The sequence below is a fragment of the Phaenicophaeus curvirostris genome, chromosome 2 (assembly GCF_032191515.1).
Source record: "Phaenicophaeus curvirostris isolate KB17595 chromosome 2, BPBGC_Pcur_1.0, whole genome shotgun sequence".
NCBI lineage: Eukaryota > Metazoa > Chordata > Aves > Cuculiformes > Cuculidae > Phaenicophaeus > Phaenicophaeus curvirostris.
This window is the reverse complement of record NC_091393.1, coordinates 79,090,630-79,114,663: the sequence shown is the minus strand read 5'-3', so window position 1 is coordinate 79,114,663 and position 24,034 is coordinate 79,090,630. Positions and strand designations below refer to the sequence as shown.

Sequence of the window (24,034 nt, the reverse complement as noted above, 5' to 3'; positions counted from 1 at the left end):
TGGGCAGCTTCAGATGAAATGGACAGGCAGGGCGGTGGGGAAGGTTTTCAAGTTACTGATTGGTTAATTAGGAAGGGGGAGCCTCTTCTCAAGGAGCACTGGAAACCTCCTCATCCAGCCCATCACAAGCTGGGCTCGATGAAATGTTTCAGATCAGCGCTGCCTGTTTCCAATTACGTCCGAGAGCATTTCTGCACCGAAGAGCCAAAGTCTTGATTTATAGGCTTTTGGGCAAGGGAATGCAATGTTTCGTATTATCTTTATCTCTAAATCTGCTCTTGTTACTTGTTGCTTACAAGAAACTAGCAGAGTCTGATGCAAAGGTCTTTTTTTTAAGGTTTCCCACACTCGGATGCTAAAATCCTCCATTAAAGCCCAAGCTAATTACTTCTGCTTCAGATAGACAGGACCATCCGTTTCACTCCACTTGTGTGCCCTTGGGAGGGGAACGTGTTTTTGGACAGCATCCCCTCAGAAAGTGGGCAAGCTGGAGACAAACCTGAGGCTGTGCAGCCGTCCCACCAGACTCTGGCTGCAGCCGGAGCCTGAGCTCTCGCTCGCACCTTGTGGGTGCCATGGACAGTCGGAGAGGCAGCCAGCCTCCTCCTGCGCCACTCGCTCTGCACCAGACATTCCTCTGGCTGGATTTTCTGCTGCATTGGCTTCCCACATATTTATCCTGACATCACATGGGCTGGGGCCCTTCCCGCCTCTGCCCAGCATGAGTTTGCAGTGCAAAAAAAAAATAAAAAAAAATCACTTTTAGAAAACGATGCCTTCCGTGGAAGGAAAACGCTCAAATGCAATGAAGAAGAGTTTTATGAGCTTTGCTTCAATACTTGTTGTGCAACATCCTCATGGGATTTCATTATTTATGATTTTATCTAACTACAACCTATGCCTAATAGCTCAGAGGTGCTGTTGATTAATTTTTTCCAGCTCTTTGATGTACCGGCAATAACTTGTCCATGTTGCCCTGTCAGTAAAGTGGAAATTGCCACGGCACAGTCAAGGTGTGGCATCATGAGGTGGCCAAAGCCAGAATAACTTCCCGTGTCCGCAGTAGGACCGAAGTTGCTCCTGGCCACGCTCTCTTCGCTTGCATTGGCTGATGGTGCTGTTATGAGTCAACCCATTAAAACAGGAAAAAAATTAACCCAATTAAAAAATGTTGGGTGTTCTTTTTTTTGTTGGGTTAGTGAGTTGAACTCGCTCTCCATGTGACCAGGTAAGTACTGGAGCCAGCGCAGAGGATGAAGGGAGCGATCAGGCAGCGAGGAGTGGCGGAAGGATGGAGAAGAAGGAGAAGGGCAAGCGGGGACAGGCTGTAAGATCATCTTTTTGACACCACACCCTATGTATGGACACTGTCAGTCTAATTCCTACCGTACTGGTTCCATCCTCAATGTTGTAATATGTTTCTGTGAATCTTTTCAGTGACGTAGTGATTTATTGGTTAGTGGGGTAGGTTTGGACAGCCTCCAGCAACAGACACGAAATCCATTACCGTGCTGAGCTCTGTCCTGTTGCCTTCAATGCAAAGACATGATTTTTTTTTCTCCAGGAAATTAATCTTTTTCAAATTGATTATAAGATTATATGACTAGGCAATAAAGTGATGTAAACCTGACTATTTCCAAAAGTTTTGGTGTAGTTACACCACTTACAAAAGGGTTTGCTTCAAAATTTTTAGCTGTCCCAGCACATTAGTTGCTGATTAACTGAAGGTCTTCCTGAAAAGAGTGCATTTATCAGCATAAATGGACCTCTTTGTTCCCTTACGTAGAGATTTTCACTCTGCCCAAGTTAAAGTGTATGCCAGTTGAAAATTTATTATTTCTTGTCATCGCTTCTCTTATAGTCATCACCTCTTTGGTATTAGTCCAATTCTGTGGATTTGTCAATCACCACCACAAAGAAATCCAAAGCCAAAATAAACCTGGCACAACTCGATTTCTGTATTACAAATGTACTGGCACAAACGTTGTCCACAAAATCTCCCATTTCAGCAAAGTGCTTCAGATCCCATTGACTTCAATTAGTAAGTTAAGTAAGTGCTTAAATGCTGTGTTTGAACCTGGGCCTGTATCTTGGCCAACTGAATTTGTAATCTTGTTTTTTTTTTTGGTGGTTATGCAGCTTTTAGAGTAATCTTGTTTCAGTTCAGTCAAGACATCAGATACTTGGGTGACATCAAAAACTTAAAGCAGATACTACATTGTCTTCTGTCGTCTTTCATTTACAAACTGTAGTAGGTTAAGCATTATGGGTTCAAGGAGAGTGAATGAAACAATGGGATGGTCTTCTAGGATGCTTCCCTCTTACTAAAGTTACAGGGTCAAGTCCTGGGGAAAAAATACCTTACTCAAGCAAAATGACGCTGACGTAAAAGATATGGGAAAAATGTGGACCACTTCACGCTAGCTGATAGTGTCTGGCAGTTTTATACTACATGCCACTCCTGTTCTCCCTGTACGCAATTACATAGGCATATCAGCGTAATGCATGGTTATTACAAAATAACCACAACATGCTGGGAAGAACATTTTATGCTTCTTAGTTGGACCAGGCTCATCTGGTCTTAATCTGATTTTTTTTTTTCCTCTTATGGAACAACATCTATTTTAAGACTTCCCCATTCAGCCAATGGCATCTATGTTAATTTGCCCTCTATTAAATCATGTTTTTTTCCCCTTTATTCTCTCTGCTGATCAAAGGGCTCTGGGGCTGTTTCCTGAGAGGCAGGCATACCTTGCCTCTGGAGCAGGAAGCCAGTGGCATGCAAATGCTCCCTCACCTTCCTCCTCCAGGGAAAGCAGCTTCCAGCCCAGCTGCCTCTGAGGCTGAGGCTGCTGCTTGTGCTCAGCCTCAAACCTGTGCACTTCCCTTGCCCAAACCCATCCCTCCTGGGCACACTTGTGCTGCCCTGCTGGAAGATTTTGCTACTGTGGGAGGTAGAGACACCTAGAATCACAGAATCACCAGGTTGGAAAAGACCCACCAGATCATCAAGTCCAACCATTCCTACCAAACACTAAACCATGCCCCTCAGCGCCTTGTCCATCCATCCTTCAAAAACCTCCAGGGAAGGTGACTCAACCATCTCCCTGGGCAGCCTGTTCCAGTGCCCAATGACCCTTTCTGTGAAAAATTTTTTCCTAATGTCCAGCCTAAACCTCTCCTGGCGGAGCTTGAGGCCATTCCCTCTTGTCCTGTCCCCTGTCACTTGGGAGAAGAGGCCAGCTCCCTCCCCTCTACAACCTCCTTTCAGGTAGTTGTAGAGAGCAATGAGGTCTCCCCTCAGCCTCCTCTTCTCCAGGCTAAACACCCCCAGCTCTCTCAGCCACTCCTCATAAGGCCTGTTCTCCAGCCCCTTCACCAGCTTTGTTGCTCTTCTCTGGACTCGCTCCAGAGCCTCAACATCCTTCTTGTGGTGAGGGGCCCAGAACTGAACACAGTATTCAAGGAGCCATCCCTTTTCCTACTGTGTTTGCGCACCTTGCTCAGCACCAACGGGAAATCCTTGGGAGCAATGCCTGCACCCGCTCCATGCAAGCTCCTACCAGCCATGCAGCTGCTGGATGAGAAGATGGTGGCGGCATCTTCATCACCTCTTTGTGTTCAACACTCCAGCATGTCCACTCCCAGGCATTGCAGGTGGGATGTGGCAGGAGAGACCCTGGCTGAGAATGGAGCTGAGAATGGAGTCACCACTAGGCTCACCCCAAGCCCAGGCACTGTTTCCTTGTACCCTGGTAAGGGTGGCAGCAGCAGTGCTGGCTGCAGCACAGTTGAGCCTGTTCCCTGTCCCGCCAGGGAGCTGTCATGCTCCCCTAGACGAGTCACATCCCTGTTTTTGCCCCAGTCTCTTTTTTGTAAAATGGACACAAATACTTCACAAGGGTGTTGTGAAACCTAATTAATTAATACCTGTAATGTGCTTTGATGTCCTCACATGAAAAGTCCTACGTAACTACAAAGCATTTTTAATGTTATAAAGCAAGAACTTCTTGCTGTCTTGCCTTGGCAAAGAGGCTGATTAGATGTTATCAGTTTTGCTCTTTACACGTACAGACACTGCTGTACGTTTGGATCCTGTTTTGTTTTTAAAGAGTAACATAATACAATGGCAGAAGGGTTAATTCAGGAGTCTGTTCCCTAAAGCTTCGGTGAGAGGCCAGAAGTGGCTTTATATTTACAGTTAATGAAATAAGCTGAACAGTCCTTCAAGAAAAGAAACGAACTAAAACTTTTTACCAAAACAGTAAGTTCACAAACCTGTGCATCCCAGTGCATCCTGATCACACCTGCAGTCACCGTGCTGAAACATCTTCTAGTCCCTGCTTGAGGAAAAAGCTGAATGACAGAAGCACTTAATACCACGTTTAAATGATTGTGTGTGGCTTGCATTTCATAGAAGTCAGCTGGCTTCTAAATACAAGCCTGTTTAGGCCAAATTTTGTTGAATATATTTGTCCAATCTGCCATTCAGACTGTCTCCCTTGCAGTTGTACTTCTCAAGTGGTAAAACCCAGCCCTGAGAAGCCCTGATTCTGCCTTCATCATGAAACGCACAATGTTGTCATGTCAGCAGACACAATTACAGAGTTTGTGCTTTAGTTTACACTCATTTGATAACTAATGTTAAAGCACAGGAGGAGGCTGTGCTGTATGGCCCTGTCCTTAGAGGGCTAAATGAGGTATGTGGAGAGCAGAGGTATGAAAATGTAGCTTTAAAAGTTAAAATTCCCAACAAGCCTGTCCAGCATTGCATTTAAAGATGCATTAATAAGTTAATGACAAAATACAAATGTGTTGACTCCTGTAATTTAGAAAAGTGGTGCTGAAGCAGTGTTAATAATCCTGCTTTTCTTTCCCAATTAACACTGTTTACTTTCTGCACTTCCTTGACCTTGAAAAGAGATCCTGCACAACTCCACATACTTGCTTGACCTCCAGCCCTCACAGCACAAATGCAGCACCCAGGCTGTGCATGGCTGAAGCGGCATCACATTTGGTTCAAACTGGATTATATAAATAGAATAAAACTCCTTATAGACATTTACCCCACCTTCACAGGACGTACTTTGCAGCCACCCCTCCCAGGACTGGGTAACTTCACCGAGCTGAGCCTTGTTGCTCTGGACCAACAGCAGCACATCTGCTCCTTCCCTCTCTGGCTGCCAGCACCCACTTTCTCTCTCTTCCTTGAAATCTAAAGCTGTAAACTTGGCCATTATCATTCTGCTAACACAAATAGGTAAACAGGCACATGAAGCACACTGCAAAGGGCTCTGGCTGCTAGTTTGCTGTCATTCCAGCAGCCGCCTCAAAGCTTGGGAATGCCCCGTCACCTGTGAGCAATAAGCAATTGCTCACAAGCACTTTCTGGGGTTTTTTTTTTGTTTGATTTTTTTAGTTAAAGATTCTTTCTGTGTTCATCCGGACAGTGCTGGAAGGACTGTGGGAGCCCATGCATGTGGCTAACAGCACCGCGGCTGAGCCGGGTACTCTTGGCCCATCCTGTTGAGCAGAGTGAAAGGGGAAAGAGCCGAAGTCCAGCTCAGGTGTGAGCAGCTGGAGGCAGGAATATGCACAATGAGAGGAAACTGGGTACATCGCCTCTGCAAAACCAAATAAACAACACATTTGAAAAAAAGAAAAAAGGCCTCCAAAAATCTGCTTGGACAAAATCCTTTCCTTCCCCCAGTCCCCAGAAACAGTGGGTTGCAGAAATGTTTTCACACTGAAAGCATGGCAGCATTTGGGAGCTTTCTCTACAGTCTACAAATAAACAAAACCCAGGGAGTGTTTTGCATTCAATAGTTAATCACAGTTGGCTGAGTGTCTGTGTTTTTATTCACTATAAAGGCATTCTTGGTCCGCCTCCCAAACAGCTTGTTTTGTCTGCAAGATTTAATCTTGAGTGGCAGGACTAGGCGCAAAGACAAACCTCAAAACAATTCTTATTTTTCTATAGCAAGATGTCAGGATATAAAAGCTAACTTCCCTGCAAACAGGCCCCTCAGGTTGGCATGCACGGGTCTTCTTGCTAAGATTTCCAGTCTGCCCTGATTCCGTGGCCCACAAAGCAGCTCATTTCATTTGGTTTTAACACTTTCCTGTTTGTGAACTGCTCTTTAAATAATCTAAACAACTCCCAAACAACTAGAATTCAATGCGTGTTAGACCAGTTTCCAGCCCTAGCTCCTCCCTGAATAAGCGTTTTTTGTATGCAGGGAGCATTGGCTCCAGATGCCCAGCCTACTTTCAAATACAAACGTGTTTTTTCTTCCAGGAAATATCAAGGAACCTTTCATAAAAATGCAGGGATGGTGCAATACGTCTATACTGCTTCAACTGCTTGAGCTACTCTGCTCTGAATTAGCTTAGGCGGGTACTCAAGAGCACCATGTTGTATAGACCTCAGTCATGGTTTTGCAGTGGCAGCTACTAACACAAAGAAGTGACTGGAAAAGTACTGAATTTATGTTATTATGTTACGCTTCTAAGATCTGAAAATGCTTAGAAACAGTGAACTTATGAAATCTCACCACGTTTGCTTTTTGTTTCCATGTGCTATTGCTTCTGAATAATCTTTAAAGGTAGATAATATCAGACTGTACTTGGTTGTGCTTACATTTGTATTACAGGTTTTTATAAAGTTAATAAAACCATGTCAAAGTTGCCTGAGAGGTAAGTCTGCAAGTCATTCAGTCCAACCTTTTGCTTGAGGCAGGACTATCACCAGCTGCTAGATCAGGACCACCAGAATTTTGCCTGCTCATGTCTCTCAAATCTCCACGGAGGTGCCCCAAGCCCCTGGGGGCACCTTTTCCACCGCTGGACTTTGTCTTCTTGGTGGAAATGATCTCTGCCCTTGGCTTGGTATCTTGGAGATTTGTGCCTGTGATAGCATAGCTCTTAAAGGAGGAATTTTTGATAGAGGTCTTCCCTGTAAACACAACCTGGGAGAGCCTGAAGGAAGGACAACTCCCTGCAGATTCACTTCATCAGCTTCTTGCAGCTCCCCTAATCCTGCCTATGTAATGCTAGATATAGGTATATACTCTTATTTCTTTCTTCCATATGCTCTAAAATCAGAAGTTGTTCTTAGCAAAGAGAGGATCTTGTACAAATCACGCGTTATATGATGCTGGTCATCTCCAGCACCTTCTGAGAATTTTCTCTGAGCTGCCTTCAAGTACAGGGCCTGCTTCTTGAGCTTGCCCCATGGTACCTCTGGGGCGGAGAAGAGAAATAATGCTTCACACAGTACAGCTAATGTAGGGACCCTTCTGCCAGAGTATGTCACAGCGATGAGTACATGGCAGAATTTTAAAAGAAGTGCCAAATAATCACATAATCCATTCCTCAAACATCATAATAAAAATAATGCTAAATTCAACAAAATGGAAATTACAAGCAAAGAAGAATACTCCTGTTGTCTGTAAACAAGAATGAGAAAGCAGGGGATTAGACTGTTTTGGAATATCACTTTCTTACAACTGGCTAATGCCAGCATCATGGAATCAGATTCAACCGTGCAATGTCTTCAGACACCACCTCCTCTTTGAAAACCAGGCACCTCAGTGTTGTTTGCAGCCTTGCTTTGAAAAGCCTTTTCCTCATGAACACGCATTTACTCAGCTTTGCGTGAGCAATCCATGTCCACGCTGAACACCCATCCACTGGAAAAGAGGAAGGCAGGATCAAGTGTTTTTTTTTTTTGTTTTTTTTTTTTTTGTTTTTCATGCAACCTGCCCATAATTAGCCTCAAGCAATGGCTGAGTCACTCACAAGAGTCCTAGGTGCTATTAGAACCAGACACGCCACAACCCAGTGTATAATTATACCAGCCACTGCGGTGCGGAAACTGCTCCATTTAGCTATCTGACCCCATTAGACAGAAGCTGTTATTTCTTCTTGGCTACAAGAAGAGGAGTGGCTGAAGGAACTGGGGATGTTTAGTCTGGAGAAAAGGAGGCCAAGGGGAGATCTTATGGTCCTCTACAACTACCCAAAAGGAGGTTGCAGTGAGGTGGGTGTTACTTAGCAGAAAAGGCCAACAAGAGAGAAAACAAGAGGAAATAGCCTCAAGTTGCACCAGAGGAGGTTTAGATCGGATATTAAGAAAAATTAATTTACTGAAGCAGTGGTGAAGCAGGCTGCCCAGGCAAGTGGTGGAGTCACCCTCCCTGGAGGTATTTAAAAGACTTGTAGATGTGGCACTTGGGGACACGGTTTAGTTGGCATGGTGGTGTTGGACTAGTGGTTGGACTTGATGGTTTTAGAGGTCTTTTCCAACTTTAATGATTCTATGATTCTAAGTGCTGTGAGTGCTCTGAAGCAGCCAAGTCCAACTCTCACAGTATAAACTCGGTCACCTCAACTCACCTTGAAGATGCCATCCTATTTCCTGGTTCACCTGTGGGCTGAGAGCACTCCTGTGGCAGGGAGATGAGTTTGGGAAGTCTAGGAAATGCAACATATTACAGCATGTTTTTCAACAGAAATCAATGATAAAATAACCAGTGAAACAAACCACTGCCCTTCAGAAACAGAAGAAACAAGCTACTTCTGCAATACAGATTCTTATTTTGGCATTCTGCTTTCCTTTCGCATAACTAGGATAGAAATATTCAGATGGGAAGCTGATTGTTGATGGCCTCTGAAATTTTTACGTGCATCCAGGGCTGGTGATGCAAGAAGTGTCTACTCTACAGTAGAATGGAGAAACCCAAATAGAGAGCAGTCTTGGCTGGCCAAAACACACAAGAAATGCACTTGAGTAACAGCTGGATTTTCTACCTACATTTTCCTATGAAGGCGCTAAGAGGAAATGTCCAGCTTCAGCAGCAGCAGGGTGGCATTCCTCTCTGGCACAGCTCCTCTGTTGGGTGTAAAAATGCATCCAGCCCCAGCTGATGAGCAACCAAAGCCCATTACCTCCTGCAGCCTGGATCTCATGGAGGGGTTGTGTGGGGAATCTGGGTAGTCAGGGTGGCTACATGCAGGGACTGAGCTAGCAGAGGCCGATTTGCTAGCCCTTTGAGGAAAAGCAAAAAAGCTAAGGGTTTTTGTCACTCCTGGTTGCCATCCTGTCAGACTGAGTTCAAGTGAGTTTTGCTGGGAGGGGTGCATGATGCTTGGGCTGCTGCTGACTCTGCAGTTCAGGGAAGAAATGCATGGCTCCAACCTAGAGCCATTCATATCAGTGCTACATTCCCTCTGAAAGACAGAAATAACCTCGACAATTCTGATTTTTAAACAAGCACTGAAAAACTTTTGCTGAGAGGGACAGCGGGATAAAGGAAACAAGATGGTAAATTATAAACAGCTTGAATAATTTTGAATAAACACTGAAGAAATAAAATGTACCTTGTTTGCTGGCACGCTTGATGGCTTACAAAGTACTTGCCCAACCCAAATCATGGGCTTGAAATGGAACAGCAGTGGAATAGAAACCCCTGATAGCGTCAGATTTGCTTTTCCTTGGTACTGCGTTGCCGTCCCCAGGGATTTGAAAAAGCATCATTAGGGTTTAAGTAGAGTTTGATGCAAACACAGAGCACCCTAAGGATCAATTTTCACTAGGGGCAGCTGCAGCACAAGGCATTAATTCTTCACCCTTTCTGGTGACAGGAGAAATGCAGGGAGCTGTAGGCACAAATAACATTAGATTTCTAGCCTGTATTTTCCTTTTCATGCCTCCAATTAAACTTGTGCTTTACTTCCTGTTGTTTAAAACTGTATTTATTCTTTAGCACTGCAAGAAAACCCCCCTGTATTTTTTTTAATTTGTGCTGGGGATACGTTTGAAGGCCCATATTGTAGACGCAGCAAGTGGCAGGGCAGCCGCCAAACCTTGCTTCCTTTGTTGATTTCTCGATGATTTAAGACCTATTTTCAGCAGCTGATCCCAGTTCCCCCCTTGCCTTTTTGCTTGGTAACTACCATTTTAACAAAATGGTGTTTGTGCAGGGCCTTGGAACTGAGAATTGAGCTTTTAAAATAAGTCAGGAAATAAAATAGGAAAAGCAGCACTAAAATCACCTACACAACATGGTTTTTCAAGCCACATGCTTAGAAATACATGACAAAACCCTTGAGTTCTTGCAGAATATTAGATTGATAGTCTTATTTCTTATGTAGCTGAAATTACTTGCCTGTTTCTGGTATTTGTGTTGTTTACCTTCTTCCAGTGTGAAGTTTGAAATTATTCTCTGAATCTTTAGAAATTAGTACATAAAAATATTAAAAAATCCTGTACTGTTGATGTACATTGTTCAGATTTTTACTGGCTTTGCCCATAGGGACAAATTGTTTCAAAGTACAAACAGGAAAAGATATAGCTTGATCAATGGTCTATTCAGGTACAGGCTTCCTTCAGAAAAAGAGAATATACTTCCAACCTGCTGATGCTAAGGTGCAAATTAAACTAAGATGTGGTGCAAAAACTAAATATCCAATGCCATCAGCATGATTACCCTCTCTGTTCTGGGTAACAACATGTATTTTCTCAGAATTATTCTGTTGTTGAGAATACAATACTTAGTTTAATAAATAAAAACAGTTTCTACAGTAAGGCTGATTGTTTTTACAGCAAATAATTCTGTATTTTATATAGGTCCATATGATGCTGGCACATACTTTGAACAACTACTCGCTGCCCTGTTAAAACATAAAGCTCAAACTTGCTAAAAATAGCAGTAACTAGTCAGGATGAAGCAAGGTTGTCCAAGAACATTACAGATACCTGAAAATAAAAACAAAAAATGAGATGACTTATGGGATTTTCAGTAACACTTAACAAGTAAGAAACACTGTAACCTTTAGGTTTAATGAATGTTAAAATACATCAATTACAGAGACATAAGTAATTTAAGGGAAGAGCGTTCACTGGCACGTCAGTTTGGTCACAGATTTCATTTGCTTCACAGGGCAGGGACAATATACTGTAATTAACAGTCATGGTCAGGAGCTGTGTCCAAAGCTTGTTACCTCCTTGCAGCACGCCTTTCTCACAAAGCTGGAAAGGTGAGAAACTCCCCTTCTCCAGTGACAGAAGACACTATCCCCTCAGCCGCAGGTACGTGCCTTGTAGACGTGCTATTAGAAATGTATTTCAGACCTGCAGGAGTGACCCTCACATGCTATTTATGGGTTTCTACTGCTTGCTGCTTCTCCAGTTGTTAAGGGTATTGACATAGGAGGACGTCCAAGCAGCAGTACGTACTCACCACTTAAACAGGTTTTTGACCTTTGCTAAACCCCAAGCCTTGTATTAGGGGGGCACTGCTCAATGGAGACTAACCAGACCTACTCCCCTCTTTCCCAATTAAGAAGCCTCTTTGTGTAAAATACCTCAAATAAGACTTAAGGTACTGCACTTCATTGCTAAATCTCCTCTCCCAAATGATTCATCAAAGATGCTTATTGCCGTTAAGCGCCAGACAGAATGAGAGCAAGGAAACACCTCACTGCCTAGTGAGGGTCTAACAACACATAGGAGATCCACGCTAATTCCAGTAATGATTTCTTCTCAAAAACTGAGTCAAGTCTGTTCCATCTATGACTGGGAGAAGAGCACAACAGAAAGATTAAAAAAGGCCAAACTACATATGATATTGTTGTCTTGTATTTATTCTTCCAGCTGTTTGTCCAGTCTTTCCAGCAAGTTCACAGAAGAGTCTAACTTTGAATCCAAAAGATTTGGTATTACTTCTAGCATAGTGGATTACGTATGCAGATAAATAAAGGCTTGACTGTAGGTTTGCACTTCAAGGACCTCTGGAAAATCGTGCATTTGTGGTGCTTAGTAACCAGAGACTCACTGCATTATTTAAATCAAAATTATGACAGAGAAGGATTTAGGCTTTTTGATATGTTCATAACATTGCTATTCTTCTCCCATGTTTTGTGGTTCTAATAAATCAAAGAAACTAGCCTAGGTCTGACTCTTCCTTTTAATTGCATGTATCACTTAATAGGAAAGAAAGCACTGAATCTCGTTGCCAATTAACTGGCCAGAATAGTTGTCATAGAACAGGAGATAACAGAAATAACACCAACTTATTATACTACAACTTCTGTGGCTAATTTAAACGTCTTCAAGAAATACTTGATTCAATATAAAATTGTTCAAACTAACTCTCCTTTCCAATGCAGTATTACATGGTAATTGTCATTCTGGGGAGAAGAGTTCACTCATTTCCATGTCTTTCTTACCAGTGCACCATTTGTAGTGCTAATATTCCAAATACAATCTTTTGAGAACTATCAGGAATGGCTCCATTAAATACTGTGCAGGTCAAAGAGTGCAGGGTTGCTTTAAAACAAAGAAAATGTTCATTAGGTGTAAGAAAAACACTTTTTCTTCTTATCTGAAAATTGATAGGCTTGCAGACTTTATATTAAACACAAATAATACAGCAGTTCCCCAATCTTTCTTTCTTTTTTTAAATACTACCAGTTGCAGCATAATGTAAAATTAGACTGAAACCATTGGTTTGTGTCCATATCTAGTAGTGAAGAGTTGGTGAATATATTGAATTCAACAGAAGGTATTGTTGATTTAGGCTTTTTATATCCCCTAAGTATTTTCTTACATGGCTTCTAAAACTCTAATCCTTTAGTAATAAAGCAGTCCTTTGTCCAAAATTACAAGGACTGAGGTGAAGAAAGTATATTTGGTTGAAAATTCATGCTAATTCTGAAGAGCAGACCCTCTTTTGAAAAGTTTTGCAATTGATAGCCTTTGAATCATGGTAAATTCGGAAAAGATTAAAAAGATACTGGTGCCACTTGGACAATCGGGTATATAAAGCAAACACTGTGTTCTTGGGGCAATCACTACAATACTGAATCAAACACAAGGCTGTTTAATAAAATGTAAGATTTCAGGATTCTACCGATGCAACTTGAGGGTTTGGGTTTTACCATCTGACGATGCCACAGATTTTTTCTATCAGATTTTGAACACTATGAGAAGAAATGCATTTCATTAGCCATCTCCCTTTTCCCACCCCATTCATAAGAGTTACTTTATTTCTTGAGTATATGTGTGTGGCTTTGACTTTTACTTGAATAAATGCAGATGCCAGGTCATGTGTGTTTTCAGTCATTTATGGTAGTTCAGTTATCCTCCACACCTGCTGTAAGTCTTGGTTTGCATGCAAAAGCTTAATGCCATGCTCCTACAGAGGGAATTCACCTTCAGACCTTTGGAGCCATTTACAACCCTCAGACAATGAATGCACAGAGATTCACAAAGGAGTGGGTCACAGGACAGAACATGCCCCATCCTCTGTAGATTTGTAATAAGGCTTCTGATTTTGTTTGAAACTTAATTTCCAGCCAAGAACTTCGGTATTAAACTATAATTTTGCCTATAAACTAGCTAAAAATACCTTTAGTTTCTAGAGGCAAATTATTTGCATAATTCTTAATTATTAAGCTTCATTACTCAAAACTCATTTACATTTCCTAGGTGGACATTCCCTTGGAAAGCACTATTTTAATGTAAAATAAGAAGTTTTAGAAAGGGTAGGAGAATACTGCCAATCAAGTAATTTGATGAGATTTTGCATAAGCAAATAGTGGTGCTACAGTGAATAATTTCAAATAAAATGTTTTCCAGCGCCACTGTATCATCTGCATATTATTCATTTAGTTCCTTACATTTAGGAGAAGTAAGGCATATTTTCCATATGCCATTTATAAGCAATACACAGAGTTAATTTTATTCCTTACTGGAAAGTACCCTGGTCTATGTACTAATTAATTTGGGAAGTGACATCGTGACAGTTAGCCCCAAGTGATCCGCCTGACCACTGAAGGAAAGGATGAATAGGTGGGATTTTGCATTTGGTATTTCAGATTTAGGGGAGGTAATGTTTCCAGTTACACACACTTAAAATTATTTCTGAGAAGGTATATTGAATTTAAACATTAATACCCATAGCCCTATATTATTTGATCAGTTATTTTCCAAGACATCATTCATTCCTTCGCTGAAAGTTTGCTTCTTAGCAGTATTTATCTTACTTGGAAAAATTACAGGTCTATGAAAGAGCTTTATTTTGTTATACTGATTTATACAACTAGTTCCTTGCACATTGGTACTAAAGGACTTTTTCGTAATGGCAAGGGGAGTTCATTAGAAAAACATCAAAATTGTACAACTGGAAATAAAAACAAAGCATAAAAGTGTAACATTTCATATAAGATGAGCTTTTGACTGAAATATTAAAAAACCTTCTAATACCCTGCCATATTAACATCAGACCGACTTGAAAGGCACTGAGAATTGAACTGTGCAACTCATACCCATACCTGTGAGAATAACAACCACAGTGAGATGCAAACCTCCAAGGCAGAATATGGCACTGCACATTTCATTAGGCATTCCTGGTACATATGGCAGTTTTATATTTTCTTAGGATAAGCTGGAAATGTTAAATAAATACTCAAATTACATAGTATTTCTTATGGGGAAAAAAAATATCCAATTTACACCATCAGAAGACAAGGAAACAAGGCATAACACTGGGACATTGTTGGCACAAGAAAACGTTACCACATCAAAACACACCTTTTAAAACTTAATCCAGTAGGTAGATAAAGGAATGGTGGTGGTAGAAGCAATGAGACAGGATGACTACCAAATATTCAGTTTTAAGCATGCTAGTGAGGTCTTTGTTTCAGAAATCTGACAAAAACTGAAGCTACCAAAACCATGTTAGAGGCAAGAAAGCACCTATCAAGATAGTCCAACCCATTTCCAGGCATTCTTCTTGAGGGCTGCCACGTGCAGGCTGAAGGATCTGTCCAGTATCACCTCCTTGTCCAAGGCTGTCTAAAGCTTCCCATTGGCAAATGCTGCCTCTTGGAACTGAGGGACAAAGGTTTTGAAATATGCCCTAGGGAAAAAAGAGAAAATGCATAGTTAGAAAGGAGGAAGCTTAGAACATGGTGTGCGCATGTGTGTAGCCAAGGTTTTAACAGAGAAGCATAATGTTACCGTGTTCAGTCTGTTACTAGATAGCATAGATGGATATTGGGTTTTTTTTACATGTTTTAATACGCAGCAGATGCATACGCTTCAGCTTTATAGACCTAGCAGTACTTTTTCCTCCAGTGCCCTCACCACTTATGTCTCAACTGGTCAACACCAGTAACCTGACACTGTCAGAAGAGCCTGATGGACTGTCCATATTTTATCCAATGCAAAGTTCCAGAGAGTGCTATGCACTTGACAATAAACCTTTGAATACCTGTAAAAGTGAGAAACATTGAGATGAGCCACAAGTGTGGCTATGACACTGCCTGCAGCACTTTATAACTGGGACTTTTTGATGCGGTTGATGTTCACCCTATTTCTGTGATACAGGGGCTTTTCCCCTGACTATGTTTAAGAAAGCTTCACATATGGTACCAAGGGCCCAAAACCAGACAAGCCAACGTAGCACAGAAGTCATAAAGAAAAGTCAGAATACAAGCAGGAGATAAGCTCTTTATCTGTCTGACACAATACAGAGCCACTGCTGATGGCAGTAGTTTATGTAAGATGTAGTGAATAAATACCAACACTCTGGAGGAACTGTAATTCCTTTTATTAGACTTCAAAGTCAGAACTTTACTCCATAAATTAAGATGTGCTTTGTATATTTTGGATCTCAGTCTACCTTTTTTACAGAGAAGTGAGTGACTCATAAATTTGTTAAATGAGCTGAATCTAGGTATCCAAAATTGAATTTGAACTGTACTTTGAGTTTATTGCAGTGAAATACTTAACTGTATACTAAATACATTTTACATGTCCCGCTGATACCCTTTATTTGCAAGTTATATTAGAAGCTGCTTCATCATTCTGCCTTTGGTTTCTGCCTACTACTTTTTGATTGAATTTTGTCTAATACTTTTTTTTTAAAATATCTTGTTTTCTGTTCATATCACTGGTCTTCATAAATTTCTAGGCAAGGAGAACCTCCTTCTGTTTTAAGCACCAAAAAAAAATATATCTGAGGCGAGAATAGTTGAAATTATATTCATTATGTTACTGATCTCTCTGCTGGTATACCTCCTGAAGCAAACATACACTGATCTTCTTCATAATCTTGATGTGTTTTTCAAAATTCAGGTAGAAGTACAATGGCAATCACTGAACAGCAACCATTCCTCCACATGTCTAAAACCACTGAAAGATCACGGAAAAGAATGCTCCCCTCTCTTTGTGAAGTTGTGCCTGGCAAATTAACTAACAGATAGCTTTTGTACAAAAGCTCTAAACACACATGAGATGCTGTTCAAAGGTTAACAGAGCAATGGAAGGTAAAAGCATTTCTGGAGCTCAGAACTGGAAAAGAAAAGCCGCAAAACTAGCACACACATTTTATAGCATACACAGATTGTATTGCATATTTACAGAACACACTCTGATTTATTGAATCAAAGTTCAGAAAGCAGAGCTCATAATTATGCCCACAAAAGTGACTGTGCATCCTGGCACTTACACATACATAAACCAGCTGAGAAGGTATGCCTGTTAACTGATCTTAAGAGCTGAATGCTGTTTCTGTATTCCTGTGTTTATAGCATACATTTGAAATTGTAGCCCATTTATGTCCTGGTCAGCTCTATGTCATTTTACTGCCTCAATAAATATAACTTGCACACTGTAAATGAAAGGATCTACCACCCTTTTATTTCTCCTTGTATTATCTCTCCTAACATTTAATTGCATTTCCTGTGCTTGCTTATTTTAAGTAGCTTCTTCCTTCCTCTTTGATAGCTTCTCTGCAGACTCTTCTTCCATGCACACGCTCTTCTTATTGACTTGATAAATGTTACTTACAACTTCCCTCTTAAATGCAGAAATTGTTAATCATTAAATAGGATACAAGCAGAAGTATTTTCCTATATTTTCCCTTTTCTAAAATACCTCCTCTATAGCACTTCTGTGCTTTGTATTACAACTGCAATTACTGCATTATATTACAATGACTTTTCTCTTAGGTAAATTCCAGAACGAATCCTTCTGATACCACATACACACTCCCACACCATCCTTATCTACACCAGCATCCTTCCTTTTCACTGATTCCTGCAGTAAAGCTTGTATCCTTTGCTGCAAAACTAAAGCTAACACCTCCCTACATTCTGATCAGATGTTCTATTTCAAAGGGGATGTTATTTCACTGGTAGTTCATATGAACCTCTTGGAGATGATCCATACACTACAATAACTCTATTGGTACTTCATAATTTGTAAATGTCTACTTTTTTCTTTCCATGCGTTAAGGCACATGCTTAAGTTTGCCCTTATCATTTGTGGTCCAGACTGAAGCAAATGTAGTACCACATCTTTACCCAGGATACGTTCCCCTATTTCTGCCCCTCTCCCACACGTTCTAGGTATCTGAGATTAAAGAGATTTTGGAAAAAAACATTTGGATAATTGTGGATCATCGCACAAACACAAAAAATAAATTACCACTCCCCATTCCAAACCAAAATAGAAAAGACCCTGCAAGGAGAGCCAAAAAGCACAATACACTCAACAGGACTTTATCACCTACAGCACATTTAATAGACTGCACAGGAGAGATGGGGAAGTAGAAGGGAGGTTGAACTGCCTTGATATTAATGAACACTGCATATAAGGAACAAATGGGAAGTGTTAGCATATAAAAGTAACGACTTATTTTGAGTATACATGAAGGAGTAGAACAGGCAGCAAAGACATTACTCATTATTAGAGCTTGCTGTTATTTTTAAATCACATGACTTTTTCAATGGAAAATTACATTTTTATCCAGCTACGTGCATTTATGTGGAAATACTATTGAGTTTTCACCATGAAAAGAAGGAAAAGAGTGCGGTACTTCAGTTTGGCTTGAACTTAGAAGAGATGTTCTGGTTTGCAGAAGTGAGCCTAAACAGTTTGTATATTAACCAGATTATCTGTGGCTCAACATCTTAGAGATGATGTATCTAGTCACACAAACAAGGCCCTGGTGTATCACAGGAGTCATAAGAAGTCTCACAACAGCAGAATTTGCCTCTTCAAAGGACCCAGACCATAAAGAATGAAGGGATAAATCATTAAAACTTCTGCTTCCAGGAGGCATTGTGCTACTGCTGGCAGACACATTATAGTGTCACATTAACTGCATTTTTTTTACGTGTTCCAAGCAAAATGTTTTTTCAGAAGATCTTTTCATCTGAGGTTTGGGACAAAACCATATGTTAAAATATATCAATTTTTTGTAAAACGGAAATTCTGAGTTTTTTCTCCACCACACAGATTACCAGTGCGGAAGAACTGAACAAGCCTCAGTTACTGGCCGAGTAAGTTTCATCTTTAAATCAACTGGCATTGAGGTCAAAGTGTACATGTTTTCACACAAGTAGGACCATGACAGGGACATATTATGTCATAATGGATTACATAAAATAACTTGAAAAGAAATATACAATTTTCTGAAGAACAATACTCTGCTACAGACTAGATAGCAAAGGTTTCTTTAACATGGAATACCACTCCTTTTAGCAAGTTTTTAAATTGAAAGAAACACTTAAACTCCAGCATCCTGCACATAGAGGCATAGATAAACCATGAATGTAAATTTGAACTTTGGAGAAAGATTCATTTTTCACATCCTATTCACACAAATTTGCACCCTCAACACTCTGTTCTGTGCTACATCACAGGAATTCACATGGAAGTCTTTTTTTTTTTCTGTTTCAAGCACTTTGCCACATTATGCTTGCAAGTATCTCAGAAGATACTTGAAATTTTGAAATTATTATTTTTACACTCACTAGGTATGCTTCTCAGCTATAGAGAACTGTTAGTAAAAAGAATTCAGGCTGATGATACAGGAATACTCACAGCAGAATGAAATAACCCAGCCTCCTGCTTTGGAATAATATTGGAGTAACAGAAGACTGATTCTACACCAAACATTTCATGACACTGATATTAGGAGAAAATGATTATTAGATCAAATTATCTTTCTCTGCAGATCTAAGATATTAAGACGTTTGAAGCAACAAATAGTTCTCAGCACTCTAACTTCTGGTCGTGTAGCTTGGATCAGGCTGTAGCAGGCGCGCCTACAACATGGCTGGGTGTCAAGGGGCAAAGGGTCAGGAGCTAAGGAAAATCAGGTCTATTATGGCATGTGCTAGGCATTTAGGAGGAAGCAGCATTTCTAAACCACCATTTGAATCTGAATATCAATAAAACCAACACAAGCACAACAGCAGAACAATGAAGTTACCTTCCCGGATTTTTTTCAAATATACATAACGATACTTGGCACATGTTCATGTTTCTAAACTAAGCTCCTTCACGGTATGCTCTTTGGGATGTGGTTTATAATTTCCTTACTAGGCAGCTTTATCTATGACAAATATTTTGCTTTTATGTGAAACACAATGTCTACACAGTTCTCCATTTTATACATCTCCAAAACTGGTGATGCCAAGCAAACATCTGAAGTGTTTATACAACAGCAAGACAATAGTTCTTAAATTACTGCTACTGTAACTGGCTAAACACACAAACGTACAAAGGAGTCAGTGCACAATGCCATTATGCTGCTAGCAATTTTTTTCCAGGTGCCAAAAAAATTCATCACATCATCTCTCTTCCTCTTCTAATATTTCTGGCTGTATCTCCTTTTGCTGTGATTTACCTGCAAGGAGTTTAGTAAACTTCTACCTGCCGGTCTACACAAAGCACTGACTGGGCCACCAGGCTGAAGTGCAGGACAGTAACCAAGCACTAAGAGAGCTGCAGTTTTGCAGTGGCCAGCCACCAAAAAGCAAGTTTTTAAGAAATACTGTTGCCTTCTGCCCAGTTCATATTATCGTATGACAGAAAATAGTCTCCAAAATTACAAACAAAACAGAAAGTGCTAATAAAACAAAACATGCTACCAAAACCATAACAGGAAATAGAAGTAGTAGAACTAGTGAAACTAAGGACACTTTAAAATTCACACATGTCTAAAAGCTGTCATCTGTATTTTACTAACAATGTCTTTTTCCCCTGCTAGCTCTTGTTGGAATTATTACTGCTTCTGATTCAAGTCTGATTCAAGAAAGGTACCAGAAATGCTTATATTTAGACATGTTTTACAATGGTTTGCTGATTGTAGAAACAGGTGGCTTTACTCCATATGAAGTAACTAGAAATAAAAATTAAATTTTCATTTAGGTCTATATTTGTGTGTCTGTTCCAAAAAGCTATGATATCAATTGATTTTATAAATAAAGTCAATTACTCAACATAGCTCTGCTGTAAAAATTAAGATGACATTGCTGCCCAACTTACCACAAAGCAAAATTAATCTTGACAATCTGTTCAAATCATGAAACAACCACAGATATAACAACCTGACTAAAGCCAAAATTTAAAGGAAGGGAGTTCTTGGGAACTGCTGCAGAGCCAGGACTGTAGATCATTATGTAGGCTGGCAATTAATGTTTATTTTAATGCAGCAGCATAAGTAGGTTCATCACTTTGCAAAAGATAACTTCGGTTCCAAGAATATAGATGCTCCTAAACACATGGACCTTTACTGGTAATTACAGATAAAAATTACTGGACATAGTGAATATAGACCAAGGCCAGTAAATATGCAAGCAACTTTCTTGAATCTTCTGGAAATAAAAATTCTGGAATTTCTTCTCTCACAGGTTTCTGATATAGATATTTGGGAACTTACAAAGGTGTACTGCACTGATGCTGTGGCTCTAAGTCTCCCAAAACATACATAGCAAAACAAAACTCTTGTTTTGAAATAGTTTTATCAATGCCTTCTGCTTGCCTGTTCAAGAGATAAACACTTCACTTCCTTCACCTTCTCCACAACGTACATAAATAGACTTGCTTCAGTCAGATGAAGGCTTGTGGTCTTAGATCATAGCAAATTTTGCTTCTGCTTTCTTAACTTCCATTTTCCCCTCAGGGATTATTCAGTGCCGGGGTAGTGGCTGTCTGCAAAGGGGGCACTGGAATATCTTTGTCACACTGTGCTTACTCCTTTTCCTTACCAGCGGATCATGAGAATGATATTCCAAGACCATCATGGAAAAACTCAATCTTCATATAGTCTTTTTAAATACAATGCTAATTCACAGGAAATTTCCAGTCCTATGAGCTACTGTGTGACAAACCTGCTCTATTTTTCCTATTTGCTGAAGTGCCATAGCCATATTTTTCCACTTCAGGTAAAGGTTAGCTTCTTAAAGAGACACTGTTTATTCAGGACACTTCTTATTTCCTGCTGTCTAGGCTGCACAAGTGCACACTGAACTGTATTGTTGGGGCGCAATTATTTAGCAAATTGTTTAGTACATTTGGAGGAGAGCACCAATGCCAGATAGGAACCTCTTCTAAGTATCAAAGACATGGTGAAGAATGTGATGAAATAATAGGGGGTGGGAAAAGTAGGGATGACATAAGAAGTAGGAGAAAGTAGAAAAGACTGTGCAAAAAATACATTCAGGAGTGAGGCTTGTAAGGAAAGCTAAGTTTAGAGACTCAAGAAGAGAGGAGATCACAGAAGTAGTAACAAAATTTGAATGATCTTTAAGAGATTATTGAATCCCTCAATTACACTTCAGAAGCAGAAATGAGAGGTTACACCACAGATGCATCTATAACGAGTCTGACAACCAACATCCCTGAAAACAAAGTTTGCTTGCAGGTGAAAGTACGTATTTCATCATGCCATCCACTTCGCTTTGCCAAATCGCTTATCAACAAGGGCCGAAGGCAACATACCAAAACATAAAAGAAACCTCCTTGGATATTCATTAGGGTAAACCAGTCAGAAGGAAAGGGATCAGGTGCCACACATCAGTGGTTATATAAAACATATTAAGAAGTTATTTCTCTTTGCTATTTAAAAGATATGTTTGCTATTAGAAGTAAGAAAAAAAATTTAAATGGTCATAGACCTCTTCAAATGGGGAGAACAGACAGGCACAGACCTTAACACTTACAGGTAAAAGCAGAGTAACGCAGATCAAAAAAAATGAATTTGAAGAACAAATTAGCTGTGGCCTTCCAAATAAAAACTTGTCAAAAACTACAAAAGCTGGTCAAACAGTAAAAAGAATGCTCAGAAGAAATAAAGCCACAAAGAATAAATGAGATTATTTTTTGCATCCAAGTTCACTATAGAGCTGCTTATAGAAGCTGCCATACCAGAATCCTACTTTACAAGGGATGTACCGAAATATCTGACTCACACAGAAATGTCAGCCAAAAAGGTAACGAACAAATCAACAAAACACACACAAACAAATCAGCAGGCCCAGATGATATTCACACTCCAGAGTTCCAGAGAAACTCAAGTGTGAGAAAGTTAAACTCTTAAATAGCTTGTAACCTCCTGCTTAAAACAGCTCGGTACCAGAGAAGTGTGATGTCAAAAAAAGTCTGGGAGGATAGAGGAAACTATGGACCAGGAAATCTCATTTCTCTACCTTACAAATTGGTGGAAACTCTCGTAAGAAATCATGAACTTACAAAAAGGCCCAAATTTGTGGACCTGAAAAATATGACACGTTGGTCAAACTTACGCTTCACATACATCTTAGTTTCTTAAGGTACCAAAACCAAGAAAGATTCAAGTGACACACACTGCTTGGATTTCCCCCACTTTTAAAAAAGTGAGTCACCACAGCAGGAGAAAAGATCCAGGTCAAGATAAGAAAAAAGATAGGAATGAATGATGGGTACTATTAGGGTGAAGTCACCTGAGAAGTGCAAAGAAATGGGTATTTTGACCAGTGTTGTTCAACTTATCCCTACATGATCTGTGAGCAAAAGATGGCAAAGTTTGATAACGCCAACAATTAAGTCAAGGAAGGAAAATGAGGTGCAATTATGAGGAACTGCAGATGGTTCTTACAGCAGTGGGAGACTATGAGATAACATACCAGGTGAAAAGTCAATATTGACAAACATGAAAGGGAGATATGTGAGTAACAAGACTTAATTTTGCATACACAAAAAACACAGGCTCTGAAAAACAGTAAGGACACCTTAGTACTAAAATGTCAGTGTAACTTTCAGACATATGCAGAAAATCAAATCAAACATCATTAAAATAATAAAAAAAGGATAAATCAGAAAATACCACTACATCACCATATAAATACATGGAGAATGCATCAAGGTAGCATGCAGTTCTCTGTCTCAGAAATAATATGATAGAAATAGTAAAGGGATGAAGAAGTGGGTCAAGGGTGGTGAGAAACATAGGAAGGTTCTGTAGAAGGAAGGAGTAAGTAGAGCTGGAGAAAAGGTGACAGAAGAGACATAAAGAGGTTCATAAAATCATTAAGGTTATGGAGGGGATTAGCAGGGATTAATTATTTGCTGCCTCTTTTCATACAAGAGCTATGAGGTAACAACTGGAGCTAGCAGTAGGTCGGAATGCAAAAAGCCAACACAGCTTGTTCTTCACACTACATGTTATCTGTGCGATCCCTTGACACAGAATCATGTGATGTTATGATGGGGGTTCAAAAGCAATCAAAAAGAAGGAAATTTAGGTAGGGCTACTGAAGAGCAATGTATCAATTCTGGATATAGAGATCCTTGAAGATGGTAGAACATGCCAGGAAGATATGACTACACGCTCTGCCATGCTCTTCCACAGGTGCTGGCTACTGCCTATTGAGAGAGATGTGATAGAGGGCTAAATGAATGTTGAGTGTGACCTAGCATGACTGGTTTTTGTGTTTAACAGAGCAATTACAAATATAACTCAAAAGACAAGACCATGGAGCTCACCTGCTCTTTTTACTTAGCTGTTTATTTTGTAATTCATCAAGCAAGACTGTTTATCCAGGTTATCAAACCTCAGCTTTTCCCAAAACCATGCATTTTTCTCTCAAACCAAAGAGGATCTAGCATTAGTTCCTAACTTTAATTCTATACTCTAATAAAGATCTAGAAACTTTGATAAAAGTATAAGGATTGCTCTAATGAAGCCAAATCACG

General features: G+C 40.1%; 1 protein-coding gene across 2 annotated transcripts in view; it reads right to left on the bottom strand.

Annotated features, from left to right (window-relative positions):
* Positions 1-10,824: 10,824 nt before the first annotated feature.
* The window catches only part of BABAM2 (BRISC and BRCA1 A complex member 2), a 178,466-nt gene continuing 165,256 nt past the window's right edge, over positions 10,825-24,034 (bottom strand). For both annotated transcript variants that reach the window (XM_069852612.1, XM_069852613.1), the window contains one exon: positions 10,825-14,924. In XM_069852612.1, coding sequence (XP_069708713.1) covers positions 14,861-14,924 — 64 coding nt within the window. In that variant the 3' untranslated portion in view covers positions 10,825-14,860. The remainder of the gene's footprint in view (positions 14,925-24,034) is intronic.